Source organism: Schistocerca americana, chromosome X (genome assembly GCF_021461395.2).
Source record: "Schistocerca americana isolate TAMUIC-IGC-003095 chromosome X, iqSchAmer2.1, whole genome shotgun sequence".
In the NCBI taxonomy this organism is placed as follows: Eukaryota; Metazoa; Arthropoda; class Insecta; order Orthoptera; family Acrididae; genus Schistocerca; species Schistocerca americana.
In genome coordinates, this window is record NC_060130.1 from 851,289,885 (window position 1) to 851,305,966 (window position 16,082).

The following is a 16,082-nucleotide window of genomic DNA, read 5'->3' on the forward strand; positions in this document are numbered from 1 at the left end:
ACACAGTTAGTGTATTTGTGTAACTTCCAAGCATTAGAGATAATTTAAGAATGAAATGCCACAGCTAGTATATTTTACTATTGTTTTACAGGTTTGCAGAATGGTGTTTTGTTTGAGCTGCTGTCAAACATTTTTAGAAATTGCTATGCATTCTGTGCAAATTGATTTGGGTTTATTTTGTTGCAGGGCTGTGTCGACAAACTGATTGAACTCCTTCAGCAGTATGCAAATATTTTGATGGGTGTTGGCCTGGCACTTGCCACAGTTGAAGTTCTGGGTCTTATATTCTCACTAATACTGTGCTGTGCTGTTCGTTCAGAGGACAGATACAAAGCTTAAATTTTTTCCTCTACGGCTATTTTATTTGTTAAATGAGATATAAAACGACTTCTTTCTCAATGCACACAATTAACATAAAGGACCATAATGCGCTTACATACTTCATGGTACATTTATACAGAATATTTTTATGAAACTTATACTGTGCAAGAAGTTTGAATCTCTTAGCCTGCCTGTTTTTTGGCATGTTGTCTTATTTGTTAGATCTGAAGGTAGCATTGAATCATTTATAATTACTTCTCACTTCTGCTGTAAGATTTTTAAATCATTGTTTATAGAATTTCATAAACTTTTTATATGTGCAAATGCTCAGATTTTTTGTTATTTGCTTGAATAAGTCATGACAATCTAATTTATTTGTATGTTGTGATGGATTATTGTCATAGATTAATAGGCAAGTTCACCTTATACAAGTTTAAAGTTGATAGCTGGGTTGGGAATGTTCTTTTTGTTCCCAGAACAGTAGTATTTAGCTGTTACATGTTGTCTGTCAACTTCTTCTCTCCCTCACACGCACACACAGTATTTCTTATATGGGTTTAGTTTTCAACATTCATAAATATTTGAAGTCTTTATTTTTTTAAGGGTAGGCATAATTTTGTCTTTGGTTAATGTCTGAACCTGTTTCCTCCTAGCAGCTTGATATTTGTGGCCTGCAGTCTTCTTCCTGCAAAGATCTGTGGATTAGTAAAGTTTCATAACATATTTGCACTAGAAAAGAAAAAAATCTCTGTCAGTCATTAATGTACAGTAACTTGCATTTTAATTTCACACTGTTTTTAACAACTAATGCATTGTAGCATAGTTGATATGAGTCTATTTTTAATATTTTTGAAATGGCTTATTGGTTGAAGCAAAATGTCTTAAAATTGTGGCACTTACAGGAAGAGGTCTCACTGCTTGTAACACTAGATAAAGTTGAGTTGTGTGGTTAGAATCAAAATCTGTTGTAGTGATGTACTATATTTAAGAATTTAAAGTATCTTGTAGTAAATGTGTAACTGTAGAAATTTTAAGTTTTAAACTTCTTCAGACTTTAAAATGTGGCACAAAACTTAAAAGCACTCAAGCAAGGAATTTGCTAGCAGTCAATGTCACAGGTTATCTGTAATTCAGTTTTCCACCCTATTCTCTGAGTTAGTAGGGAGGGATTAAAAAAAAGGTAGCATAATGTGCTGATGTTAGTCATTTAATTTATACGTATCAGTTTAAATTGTTCAGTAGCAAGTCATTGAGAGACAAAAAAAATTGTAGATAAAGTGGAAGCCATTGTGAAAAATACAGCACAATTTTGTAATGGTAAAGTCTTGCCATAATTTGTTAGTACAACATTTTGTGTGTGATGAGTTGCAAATATAATTTTTAAGTTCATTGACATACAAAGCACGGGAAACTATATTTCTGTGTACGATGAGTGCTTGTTGGATGTTCAGCAACTTTCAACTTTGGAAAAAAAAGGCTGTTTTAATAAAAGTTATTTTGTCTTTTATCATTTCATGTCTCTCTCTCTCTCTCTCTCTCTCTCTCTCTCTCTCTCTTACTCACTGTATGTTTCATTTGACATAAAATACTCAAAAGCTTTATTATTTTTTTTTTCAAACAGTACTCAAAAATCTTCAGTTTATGAGAGTTACTGAAGTATGTGGGTGACAGTAATGTATACAGCTATGAATATGACTGCTTAAATATTATGACCAAATAAATTTGGTAAAAGTTTTATTCTCATAAGATGATTGTCATGATTATTTTATATTTTAAATTTTTTTTTTATTTCTTGGACGTATCCAGTATAAGTGCCATAAAGCACTCTAATACTTATCTGCATAAGTAACATAGTTTGTACAGTTTTGTAATTTATGGTCATTAGTTTAATCTTTATAATTTTCAAAGACTTGTGCACCACTGCAGTTTAACAGTTCTTTGTACTTGTGGAGTACCAAACAATGAAATTGCAGTTAGGGCTTGTCATGAGAAATTTTGCTATAATACTAATGCATTTTCATTAATATAAGTCATGACTTGTAATAGTGAATAAGTCATGACTTCCCTTAAAATTTTCAATGAGAACACTTAAAAGTGTAATGCCATATCTGTAATTCTTCATTCTTAGGGAGCTATTTTTTGTCACTCCTATTTCCAAAGAAAATTAATTTTGCGCAGTTTGGACTACTATGTTACGGCAAGTTACAAATTTGGCTTGGGACCAGTTTTTTCCAATATATTCTATTTTTATATGGTGGTGCTCTCATGTGCTGAACTTACAGGTACCTACTTTGAATACCCTTAAAATCAAAATTCTAGAAGTACTTAACTGTCAAACTGTGAAGGGTTTTTTGCTCTAGATACTCATAAGGTTATGCATGATATGCTCTCTTATGTTGACAATGGTAATCTCTTGACATTTATAAAATAAAGACTGTATCTAAAGCCAATTTGTTAAAATGAAGAGTAGCTTTGGATTCAATCATGATTGTATTTTTCCAACTGTAATTTTGTTTGTTACATCCTCACTCGATTAGTTCAATTATATTTGTTTAATTACAAATGTGAATGATATTTTTGTAAAAAATTTTCATAATTTATTGCTCCCTTGATTCACAAAGATGTGCCAAATATTTTCACTCGAATAGAAAACATCTTTTTAAAAAAAAAGAATTAAGTTGTACTCCATATTAAAGGAAACGGATGGAATACTGGAATGCTAATGGTTGTTACTTAAGTGAACATAAAGATTGGGAAGTAATCATTACATAAATGTTGAGTCTTATTTGTATTGCTAGTCAGTAATGCCCCTCTAATGTGTTCAGAAAACATCTTTCTATATGCAAATTAAGAATTTTACGTTTATACTTCTTAAAAGTATTCCAACCAAAATGCTTTTGCCAAACACTTTTTATGTTACGCAGAGATATGGGCGAAAATGCAATATCTAGTGCCCTGAAAATCCAGGAACATTGGAAGACTTTTGTTAGAGAAACTTCTAAGGAATGTACAGCATTATTAACGTATAAATGAGAAAATAGACAATAATGACATTAGAAATCCAGTCTACTGGCATAATTTCAATCATTGTGCAGCACACAAATCAGTGAAGGTTGTAATTTATTCTGTGTGTTTTAGTATATAAGAGAACAATCTGAATATAAATTCACTGTTATAACACACGTTTACAAATTTATCAGTTGTTGTAAGATTACAAATTAAAAACTTACGCTCAGAAAGTTTACTTTTAATTTGGAAATACTGAGTGACAGCTCTGCCTTGCCTGTGTGTTTGTATCACTGGTCATATTTCTTTGCAGTGTTGTTAAATACATGTATGTGCAGAGTATATGCCAATGAAAAACTATCTTAGACTGAAGTTAATAAATAAATTTATGCATTGTTAATATAGATTTTTTAGTATTACCATTTAGAATGAGATTGATTCATTCTTGTCTTTTGAAACCAGGGTTTAAGCTTTAATGGCACAGTTTTTGTTTTTTTTCCTCATTTCGTGGTAACTGAAATGGAAGTATGTAAAACATAATGGTGGAATGATATACAGCTTACACAGATAATCTCCTCACAAGTTACCATTAAGCCAAATATTAGTGTTTTTTATGCTATTATGTATTGTAAGTTACTGTCGATGACATTTCATGTAACTATCTAGTCATAAAGCTGTCACATGCCGAAACTGTTGCTTGATCAACAGTTACTTTCATATTGACTTTGTAGCTTCTTGAACTACTTTAGATAAAGGAGTATGCTAAAAGTAACTGAAAGAAGGAATAACATCATATATTATCAGCATATTGTTAATTGTTTAGAGACACAAATGCAACACTGAGCATGATGTGAAGAGTAATTTTCTTTATTTGTATATTAAAACTCTCACGAATTCGCTTAAGCCCTGGTTTAACGTTAATGTCGCCATGTTGTAACAGTTACCAAATAACGTAGTAAAGATCAATTAGTAGTTAAGTGTAATTATTTAAAGAATGTATTAAAATGCTAATTCCTGTCATCCTTCTGACTTTTTTTAATAAAACATTTTAACTTACGTTGCTTATCATGTAACATCCTAAGCCCAAATGTAGGTCTTAAGCCGCCAGAAGGTGCAGTTATTAAGAACCCCCTTACAACATTTATACTAAGGAAACTGCAAAATTGTTAGAGAGTTTATAGGAAGTTGGGTTGGATTGTTCTGTCAGCAGGCAGTATGACCAGAAGTCATGTTCTGTAGTTGTGGGCAAGATTTCTTTACCTTAAACTGTAAGATTCTAAATAGTAAAAGAAATAGGTTTGCGTGTCTGAAAATGGCGAAGAAGGAAAAAGAGTGATACATCATTTAAAAGTGGAATTTTAAAATGGTGAATATTTCCCTTACCTGCACTGGAACAGTACGATTTGTCTTACTATCGAGCCATTCAGTGGTGAATTTTCTATGTCTGTTGGTTTTTCTTTAAGTAAACTAATTTGTTAGGAGATGCAGTGACAGTTGAATCTGCACAGAATGCTTTTCAGACCACATGTTTTCTTAGACAACCCAACATATACACACTTACAAACCTGGGACTAGTTAACTGAGTATCTCAAAGAGTGCTAAATTTTTCAGCTACATTATATATTTGCACAGTTTATAAAATCTTAATGATATAACAGATATAAAGAAACAGCTTTAGATTCTGACAAGTTTTAATAACTTATTAAAAGAAATTTTTCTTCTCAAGAGGCTACAAAAAAAAAAAAAAGGTTACAGAAATTGCAGAGCTTCTCTTGAGTAGAACCATATGAAAGTGCAACCCTTAGATGCAAACTTTGAGAAAGTGTACAATATGGTATATTTTTAAAGATGACAGGTTTTAGATATAGGTGCTTTTTTTTTTAAAAAAAAAAAAATTCTGACGAAAGAGTATGAAACCTAATTTCTCAGTGAGAAGGTGGAATCCTGTGACCGTATGCCAAAAGATAAAAGCATGATTAAGAAAATAATTTGAAAGTCTTTTTGCACCAACTGCATGACTTACATGTTGCAAAAGAAAGTAATACTCTTTTAAAAAGACCACCGCAACTGCCGAAGAGGTGTTTTGGCAGTGTGAAAATAGGAGGATCTGAAGTAAAAGTAGTTTGATCACGCACACTCTTCACCAGATCGAGCTCAAACTTCCATTTACTCCAACATCTAAAGAAATTTCAGGTCTGAAAACTTTCTTCAGTGGACTGAAGATGTTATGTCGGATATAGTTCATAGAACTAAAATAATTATTTGTTGGAAAAAAATGTCGGCGGTTACCCTAAAACGATATTTCTCTACCAAGCTGAGAGCTTTTGATCTTGGCTTGATACTGTCCCGAGATATTTATGCTCAAACTTTATTTATTTTATTTTCATGCTGGACATGTTGTCGTAATCATTTATCAACATACTGACTGTTTATGTAATTTTCTTTTACATTAATCGCAAACACTCCTCTTTATGTACAGAGAATTTTTTAATATACATGGTGTTTGACTTTTATAGATGCAAATTGAAGGGGAAAGTAGAGGACAGTTAAACAAGCAAATAATCCTAGTAAACACAAGTCCAGAAACCAGTGGTTTCCCAAAACGATGTATGCACAAGTGCAGTCGTGTCAATGTTGGAGCACTGTTAATGTCTAAGGCTACAGTTACGCTGCAGCTTATGGTGAAAGGATGCATATATGGTATGTGCACGATGGCACTGGCATAATTTTGTGTGGCTGTTAAGAAATACCTTGTACAAATCTTTGACAACAACCATATGAGCTATTGCTTGCCAATACTGTGGTCTCCCAGAACCCCCAACTTGCACCCAATGGATTTACTTTAATTTTATTTATTTATTTATTTATTTATTTTTTGCTATTATAAAAACTTTTGTGTATTCAATCCCTGTCAAAATTGTCAGTGGACACTGGGAACACATTGTGTGTAGTTCTCAATTCAGCCTAAAAATGTGTGGAATTTTTTAATGTGTGCAGGCGTTGTTAAGGAGACGTACTGAAGCCTGCCTTCGCATGAATAGTGGTCATGTGGCACTTGTAATGTTTTTTCCTTAAGCGCATTTCTGCCAATTGGATCCTTGTGAAATCTGGTAAAAGGTGTTCATGTACTCAGTCATAATACATCGCACTGTGAAAACTGTTGTTTTAAAGGCCTATTTGTTTGTTTCATTGACCTCTACTTGCACCTTTCTTTTGTACCTATCAGACACTGTGTGTATATGGGAGAGATATATGGTTAGCCTTGAGCCCTGAAATGAGATCCTCTCCCCTTAATATTCTCCCAACATCACCCAATTTTATCACCCTCATAACTTCTGCAACATTCTAGTCAAACCATATGACATTCCCAAACCATTATGCTTACCACGCTAGGTTGCTACCACCGCAATCATCCCTGTTGTACAACCACCTCCATGCACCCACCCAATGCCACCTGCTCCTGTAATAACACAGGAAGATTTGCCCTCTGTTTTAACTGATGATCAAACAGATGCGGTACAACTTAAGTTTTTGTAACATGGCAGACTTGTTCCCTATAATTTTAGGAAGATGTTTTCAATGAGTTATCAGGCTCCTCCATGTTTTTGTAGCTGATCAGCCAGTCACATTTCCCTGTGTCACTGTTTGTTTTCCTCATGTGTTGACTGCCAGTTTTAGGATATCTGATTGGTTTTATGCATCTTAAAGTATGAGAGATAGTTGCATTGTGGAGATATCCATGAGTGAGTGTCAGACTTACCCTTAATTGTTTTATAATACTTTAGACATTTTAAGCACATTCATTCATGCTAATTTTTGTATGGGTGCTGATGAGTTCACCATTGAGTGCCTATAGACCACGCATGCACACTCATAGTATCACAGGCAGAGCAAAAAATGAACCAACATGTTGTATCTGAACAAACTTGTCCATTGTGTGGCATTTTATGTTAAAATAACCTCTGTATTGTCAGAGTGCATGAATGGAAATAGAACACTGTGCCATGTGGATCTCCAGTACCCAGTAGCTGAACATACTTTACAGTATGACTCTAGGGACTGGTGAGCCTGCCTCGAATTTATCTCCATTAAAAAACTCCGCTCTCATTTTTCATCAATATTTTTATACATGTATATTTTTTCCTCTTTTTCACTTAACTATTTTCTTCTTTGCTTTTACTTTTTCATTTTCATTCTCCTGCTTCTTCTCTTTTTCATTTTCTCCTCTCTTAGTTTTTAATTGCTGTATTTTTTCTTCCTGTCATCAATCTTTACTTCACAATATCCCACTGAACTGAAGCTAGCACAGTGCTTACCAATGTGCTATGTGATGTCCCACCCTTCATCTCTGTCTGGCCTTGTCATCACTACAGGTGATTCACTTTCATTCTGGTATCAGTGACATGCCCTCCTTTTTAATCTTCCTCAACCTATCTGTCTCTCCTACCAGAGAAAGAAACTATTAGTTCCAGAAACTAAGATAGTGTACTGTACTTTCATTTCTAGATGTATCGGCAGTAGTGACTGAAGGGTTGTTGTTGTTTTTGTTGTTGTTGTTATTATTAAAAAAAAGAGCAGTTTCAAACACCAACAATGAAACTAATTTTCTTTTTCTCCTCCTCCAATTGGACATTCTGCAGTGGTTTGATGCAGGTAACATCAGATGTGGTTGGGCAATTACTTTGAAACTCAGCAAAGTCGGATTTCTAGCAAGTCTGTATAGAAAATTCCTGTGACAATGATATCAGTAAAAAACTAAACTCTTGTCTGAATACGCCTTGGAAGGGGTCACTGGATGCAGATATGGAGGGGCATGTGGTCAGCACACCACTCTCCCAGCCGGATGTCAGTTTACGAGACCGGAGCCTCTACTTCACAGTTGAGTAGCTTCTCAGTTTGCCTCACAAGGGCTGAGTGCACTTTGCTAGCCAACAGTGCTCGGCAGACCGGATGGTCACCCATCCAGGTGCTAGCCCAGCCCAACAGCACTTAACTTTAGGGATCGGATGGGAACTGGTGTTACCACTGCAGCAAGGCCATTGGCAGTAAAAAAAGAATGGGCCATAAAATGTCTTTACAGAAATGATACAGAAGGTGTTAAGTGTTACCTTTTGGCTTCTCTCTTTCATGTTGAAAAACTACCATGCGATTTTCACTCGTCCAAAGTCTAACATTATGGAGATAAACTGTGCAAAAAAAAAAAGGTGGATTAATTTGAAAAAATTAATCATTCAGAATAGTTGTTCTCTAGAACTGCAGTGCAGAATTTGTACCTTTTGTGTGGTCATCAGGATAAGATGCTTGAAGGAACTGCAGTTTGTATGGCATCTGATTCAGATGGTTTTCCATATCTGGCCATACCATAAGTTAATGGATTTTAAGTTCACTGCTTGCTTGTGTTGTGGATTCCCTAGGGCTCCTTGTGTGAGTTGCACATATACATTCAACATTTTCTGTTGTGAGTGGACAAACTATGCTTTTCCATTTGAAGGTGCAGCCACCTATGAATTTTTTATGCTACTCATAAATTTGCTCGTAAAAAGGGGGCTCTTTGTGGGATTCTCAACAAAATGTATGTTGCATGTTAACAATGGACTCAAATTTTACTAATTGCTGCACATAAAACATTCATTCCTATGGTATCATAGTTTTCCTACAAACAAACAGCAACACAGCTTTGAGTTGAAGTTATACATAAACCGTTCAAAACTTTCAACTTTGTAACAGGACACTGGAGTTGCAGGTGTGTCTTTTGTGGTTTATCAGATGTAAATTTTTGAAATCTGTTGCACCTTTTTAAATAACCTCATATCTCACCTCTGGAAGGCAAATTGATGAGCTTGGTTAGTACTTTCAGACGGATTGGCGTAATGATTATTTGGAATTTTTTCCCCCCTCTGTAACAGGGTAAATATGTAGGCGATGGTAGAATATTCTTAGATTCCACTATTGATGCTGGGGCTTGAAGCTTTGAAAGTAGCATTTTGCAGGTTAGTTGGTGTCAGTCTTCAGGGGCCTACCAGTTCACGTCTTTAAGGTTTTCCATGATGTCCTCCATTGAGACATGTGTCCATTATGCTGCCCTTCTTTGTATTCATTCAATGTACCCAGTTAATCCTCTCTAGTATGGATCCCACACTCTTTAGAAATATTATGGGATGGGTTGCAGCACTGTTTTGTGACCAATCTCATTTGTAACCCAACTTTATTTTCACATTATCCTACCAGTTAACAAAAGTTGATGGATTTTAGTTGTGACTTATTAATATACAGGGTTTCTCAAAAGTTTTGATACAAATTGAATGTGTTATAGCATCCAAACTAAATAAGATACTTGCACCATGTCTTAGCAGACACAGGGCATAATCTTGTTGGAAAAGACTGTCCTGGCAGTCAGCCAGTTGTGGTAACATAAACAGGTGGGAACATTGTGTTTGTTTACCTTACCACACACGTGGAATGTTGCTTTGTCAGAAAATGTTAGGTTATTTAGAAAATTCCCATCCTCCCTAAATGGTGAAAAACGTCTGCAGCAAAATGTATACATTGTGACTCGTCGTCTGGTTGCGATGTTGCAATTGGTACAGATTCATTTGTAAAGGTTTCCGACAGACCCAGTGCACGGCTGCCTCAGGGGTTCACAGCTCCTATGATGTCCTCCAGACTGACTTCTGTGGTGAATGTTGAAAAGCCAACCATATCGACTGTGTGTCAGCTTCACTTGTTCCAGGTCATCCAGCATGGATACATCACATTGATGTTTCTTGTCTACACAAAATTCCTGTACCACCTGCGCATCGACATCTGTACTGTTGTCTGGGAGTTCGTTTGAACCTGCATGTCCAATTTGGTCTGAACAAACCATTCCACACCCTGAGACCTTTCTTGAACCATTGCCATTACACTTCACTCAACAACAATCTGGAATGCACATAAAGAAAACTTTGTGAGTACGTCTGTCACACAAGCCAATTGTGATGTGAATATCTTGATTAGTTTGGATACTGTAATACATTGAAGTTGTAATATATCTTTTGAAACAATCTGTATTGTAGTCATACAACACTGTGTTTTTGCATTTTGTGATATGTGCAACTGTGTATTTCCATACAATTGAAGCAAGTTTCCAGTATTTGAATTACTGTAAAATCGTATCTAGATCTGACTGAATATTTGTGCAGCTTTCTTGAGACTGTACTTCAGTATACCTAACTACATCATCTCTTAAAAGTGTGATGTTATGTTACTATTAATATTGTCTGCCAGGTGATTGTTATACCTCAACACCCTGAGTCCCACTACACTTCCCTAAGCTACTGTGTACAAGTTACTTCTACATTTATCAATGATAAAGTTATCCATGTCTCCTTCTAATAGTTTTGGTTACAGTCAAACTGTTTCATTCCATACTGCCTCAAAAGTAAGTTATTAACACGTTCGCTGCGGCTGACGCTTATAAGCGTTTCCGCGATCAACACGCAAGAGCGGCTGACGCTCATAAGCGTTTCCGCGATCAACACGCCAGAGCGGCTGACGCTCATAAGCGTTGCCGCGATCAGCAAGCCAGTGCGGGTAACACTTATAAGCGGTGCGCTCGCTAGCTGAGTTCTCACTAGGGGAGGTCGCCAACTGGGACACGCCGATTTCGTCCGAATTGTTTCTAGAAAGAGGTGGGACTCCAAATAACGTGCCCGAAATATTTCGCCTGAGTTGGCCATAGGAAAGGAGAACATGCTCTCGAAAGTTGTTCCGATAGCACTATAGGAGGCTATACCCTATTTAGCGCTCTGTTCGTCGTTATTGGCGTAGAGTAATGGTCAAGCGCATTGCTCACGAAACAGGCGACTTGAGATCAATCCCAGGTCCGTCCTGATTTTTTTTTCTCATTTTTATTTTACTTCGTATCTTCAGAGTGTTCGGTTATTTACGGTAGATGTATATTTCTATCGTCAAGTCAAAAATCTAATTAAAAGATTACAAAGTGCCCCTGAATAACTCCAACAACAGCGAAAGGTATCATCAAGAGAAGATGCAATTAAAATACATTCGACCGTGCTGCATCAATTCAGTGCTCTTGTGGACACCCCTATGATCTAGTACGCTTGGTTTGCATCCAAACTATTAGAGGAAACACCTTAGTTTTACAACTTGAATTAAGTGTGCTTTCCAATGAAGCATGTTGCAGAGAAATGTAACTGCTCAAACAATGCCTTCATAAAATGTGCCTAGAGTGAAACATATATGTTTCACATGTTTCTATGATATGTCACCATAAAAATGGCAAAACTTCTACTGTCGTAATGAATAAAAAGTAGCGCACGTAATCACAAGAATCTTTAAAATCTTTATTTTCATTAAAACTTTCGCCTAGTTATATAAATATACTACTTGAATGTATTTAAATTCTACGGTAAATAGTTGCAAAATCTGACGAAACCAAGGAAAATAAGAATGAAAACAATTGAAAAAAAAATTAGGAAGCACCTGGGATTGATTCCAGGTCGACTGTTTCGTGAGCAATGCGCTTGACCATTACGCTACGCCGTCAACATGTTCGCTGCGGCTGACGCATATAAGTGGCGCGTTCACTAGCAGAGTTCTCAGTTTAGTTTGTTCGGCTGTGCACTCGTGTTAGTTCAAGTAACCAACGACATATCACGTAACGTGTTCCTGTCTGCAGTTGTGTGTTTTCGTTTTTTGTCGTCTGTGTTGTGCATTGTTTGCAATGGCGGCGAATGAACCGACACCGGGGCCTTCGAACGCGAAAAAGTGTAGGAAGAGTGACCAATATACTGACCATGAGTTACTACGTGTGTTAGAAGATAGTGATGTAGAGTTCAGAGAGGACGAACCAGATGAGGGTGACTGGCATTTGTAGACTGCAGAAACAGACCACAGTGATGACAGTGTGGAAGCAGAACTGTCCAGTATGTTTCGTGACAGTTCGGAATCGGACGATACGGGCGACGATGATGAGGAAATCGCCGACGATAAAGAACCAGCGCTCGCAGAGGTAAGCAAACCAGGTGTTACGTGGCATGAAGAACCACATGGGATGCAGTATCACCCGTTTACGAAAGCAGAATGTTTGCTGATGAAGCCTGCTGGCAATACGCCAATGGATTTCTTTAGGCTACTGGTTACAGATGACATACTGCAGCTCATAGTTGACGAAACAAATGATAACGCACGGAATATATTTGCGAGCGCAAATACACAAGAGGGCTCTAGAATTAGTAATTGGAAACCCGTAAGTATAGAAGAAATACTTGTCTTCCTGGGGATTTCATTACATATGGGTAATGTCAAATGTGCCCGACTACAAGACTACTGGAAGAGGGATCCGCTGTTCGAAAATAAAGGAATAACGATGAGTATGAGCAGAGACAGATATTTGCTTATCTTACGCGCATTGCATTTTGCAAAAAATCCAGAGTCAGGCGAACCGAAACCAAATGATCGACTGTATAAGATACGCCCTATATTGAATTATTTCAACAACAAAATGTGTAATGTGTATTATCCAGGTAGGGATCTCTCTTTAGATGAATCAATGATTCTTTGGAGGGGACGATTGTCATTTAGACAATACATAAAAAACAAAAGAAATAAGTATGGCATCAAATTGTACATGCTAAATAACCCAGACGGCTTCATCAATAAATGCGCTGTGTACACGGGGATGCGTGGTGATATGGGGGGAAAAGGGCATGCTGAAAAGATAGTATTGCATTTGTTAGAAGAGAAGGTGAATGTTGGCCATCACATTTACATGGACAATTTTTACAACAGCTTTGCCTTAGCTAAAACCCTGTTGAATGCAAAAACACATTGCACCGGGACACTAAGGGTAAATAGGAAAAATACCCCTAAAGACGTGGTATGCGCCAAGCTGGGGAAAGGGGACACCATAGCACGATATTCGGACGGGCTAATGATCGGCAAATGGAAGGATAGACGAGAGGTCTCCTATATTTCCACAGAATACCCCAATACAATGGAACGTGTGCAGAATGCACGCCAGCAAATAGTCGCGAAACCACTGCCAATTATCAGATATAATAGTTGTATGTCTGGGACCGATAGGCAGGACCAGATGTTGTCTTATTATTTATGTGAACGAAAGACAATCCGCTGGCCAAAGAAACTATTCTTCCATGTAGTTGACATGCTAATGTTCAATGCACATTACCTATATAATAAATACTCAGGGCATAATATGACTTTGTATGATTATAGAATACAAATAATAAAGGGACTACTTCCACCAATGGACGTTACAAAAGGTGTGCGTAACAAATGTAAAGACACACATGTTGTGCAAAAGCGGGACGCAACGGAAGGGACGAAGCAAGTTATGCGGAAGCGATGTAAAACGTGCGCGGCACGGGGCAAGCGTACGGATACACCATACGTGTGTATAACGTGTCCAAACCAACCTGGATTCTGTTTGAACTGCTGCACAATTACACATCCATAATGTAATGGGACGTCGTATCTACAGAGGAAGATCTGTTTGTGTTTGATTTGTAAAGTGTTTGTTTTATTTGATAGCCATGTAAATATAGTTACATTGGTTGCTCAGAATATGATGTTTCTGTACAGTACCGTATGTGGACTTATTTGTGGTTTGCTATAAAAACATCACCTCTACACCTTGAAAACTTATTTGTTACTATCTGCAGTGCCCGGCGTTGCCCGGGTGTGTATTCATTCCTGTCTTATTTTAGTCCATCTGCTTCTTCTCTCTCTGTCCATCGCCTCCTGTTCTATCGCTATCTATTTTCCATTCATCTCAGTTCCGTTTTCACACAGGTCAATCTTCATGACATAATATTTCCTGTACTATGTGTCCCACAAGAATATAATTTTCCATGTTCCCCGGGAAGAATATTAGGAAACTGCAAAATGAGGTGCGAATGGAGTTGGTATTACAGACGTAATACATTACAACCACATGCATAGTGGGACGGATTTTCGTGCGTTTCATAGTTTTGACGTCATATCTCCTGTACTACGTGTAATACTATGATATAATTTCAAAGCTACATTTAGTGGTATATATGCATATCCTCTGCAAAATTCTTCGCGAATAGCTTTAGTAGTAATGACATAATAAATAGAAATCACAAACCTGATGTTGCGGTTATTCAAGAACAGAATTGTTTATGACGTCATATCTCCTGAACTATATATCGTAAGTAGTTTTTGCTACCATAGCAAATGATTCATTACCTTAGAGAAGATTTGTACCAAATTTGATTGAAATCGGTGTACTAGTTTAGGAGCAGATGTGGAATATCGTCACATGATGCGGCCGTTTTTGACGAATTACATTGTTCATGACGTCATATCTCCTGACGTATGTGTCGTATGTGGTTCTTACCCCTACAGTGATAGTTTTCCGATAATAGGAATATGTGTACCACGTTTCGTTGAAATCGGTCCAGTAGGAGGAGATGTGGAACATACATACATACACATACAGTCATTTTTATAATATGTATATATTTGTGATTGGGTTTCCATAGCACCACATTGCAGACGAGTCCTGTTTCTTTTTCTTCGTTTTATAAATCTTTTGGTGTTTTCCGACTAATTCTTTTTCAATGGAGTGGATTTGTCACTTGTGTGAACTGCATTTTCTGTCCAGTTAGCAATACAATAAATAAATAAGGGGCTTTGTTAGAATTGTTTGCAATAAATGCATGTAACGCTTATAAGCGACAGACAGCAGGCAGCATTTATCACATGATCGGCATGCAGCTAAAGTGTACTTGTATTTCTATATCTAGCACCTCTTCCGCAGACGTTATATTCGTTGCCAATATTACGTTCGTGCACAACATGAATTTGTCGCAAAACTAGACATTAGTCTTGCGATCAAAATTTAGGCGTGTTCATAATTTGTATTCAGCCAGGTATGGATTACGAAATATAAATTCCAGCAGTATCTTATTATAACTTGAAACTGCTGACTTCCCTTGCAGAACAAAGTTTTATTCATCCATAAGAATTATGAAAAGATACAGTGGCGAGCTAAGTCGGTAACTATGTAAAGTTATTTCCTCGAAATAAAAATCATAGAAGGCCGTGCGGCTGCAAAGAGAAGTGATTGCAGCGCTCCTGGCAACTAGCCCCGAACTGTTTTGACTGAGTGGAACGCTGCGCCTCTGGTAGCCAGCGTACGAACTCCAAACGAATCAGCTGGCGGCATCTAGTTTATTCGCCACAAACTTACAGGTTTCGCAGGGCTATGATTTCAGCTCTCAGCGCACGTGCGCTTACAAGCGTCCGCCTCGCGCGTTAGCGGCTCGCACTGGCGACCGCAGCGAACGTGTTAATTTGGTTTAACACAGGTTTGAATTCTGTTAAGTTTATATACCGGTGTGGTTATATAGTGTAGAAAGTTGTGACTGGTAGGATGTTTTTTTTGTGTATCTATAAGTATAAACACAACAGCAACAGGCCAATAATACATACAAACAGATACACCGATGAGTTAGAACGTTGTGACCACCTACTTAATAATGTGTCGGTCCATCTTCGGAATGCAATACTGTGTCGATTCTGCGTGGCATATTTTCGACAAGTCCATGGTAGGTTTTCAGAAGTACGTAGTACAAGATGTCTATGCGCAGATTGTGTAATCCCTGCAAATTACAAGTCAGTTCATGGGCTTGGAGTTGGCACCGGGTAGCACCTTGGATATGTTTTGTTGGGTTCAGATCGTGTATGTGTAATGTTAAAGACCT

At 37.1% G+C, this 16,082-nt stretch overlaps 1 protein-coding gene across 1 annotated transcript in view; it reads left to right on the forward strand.

Annotated features, from left to right (window-relative positions):
* The window catches only part of LOC124555201 (CD82 antigen), a 94,501-nt gene extending 90,118 nt beyond the window's left edge, over positions 1-4,383 (forward strand). Inside the window, exon 5 of the mRNA XM_047129046.1 lies at positions 187-4,383. Within this exon, the coding sequence (XP_046985002.1) occupies positions 187-339 (153 nt within the window). The 3' untranslated portion in view covers positions 340-4,383. The remainder of the gene's footprint in view (positions 1-186) is intronic.
* Positions 4,384-16,082: the final 11,699 nt, after the last annotated feature.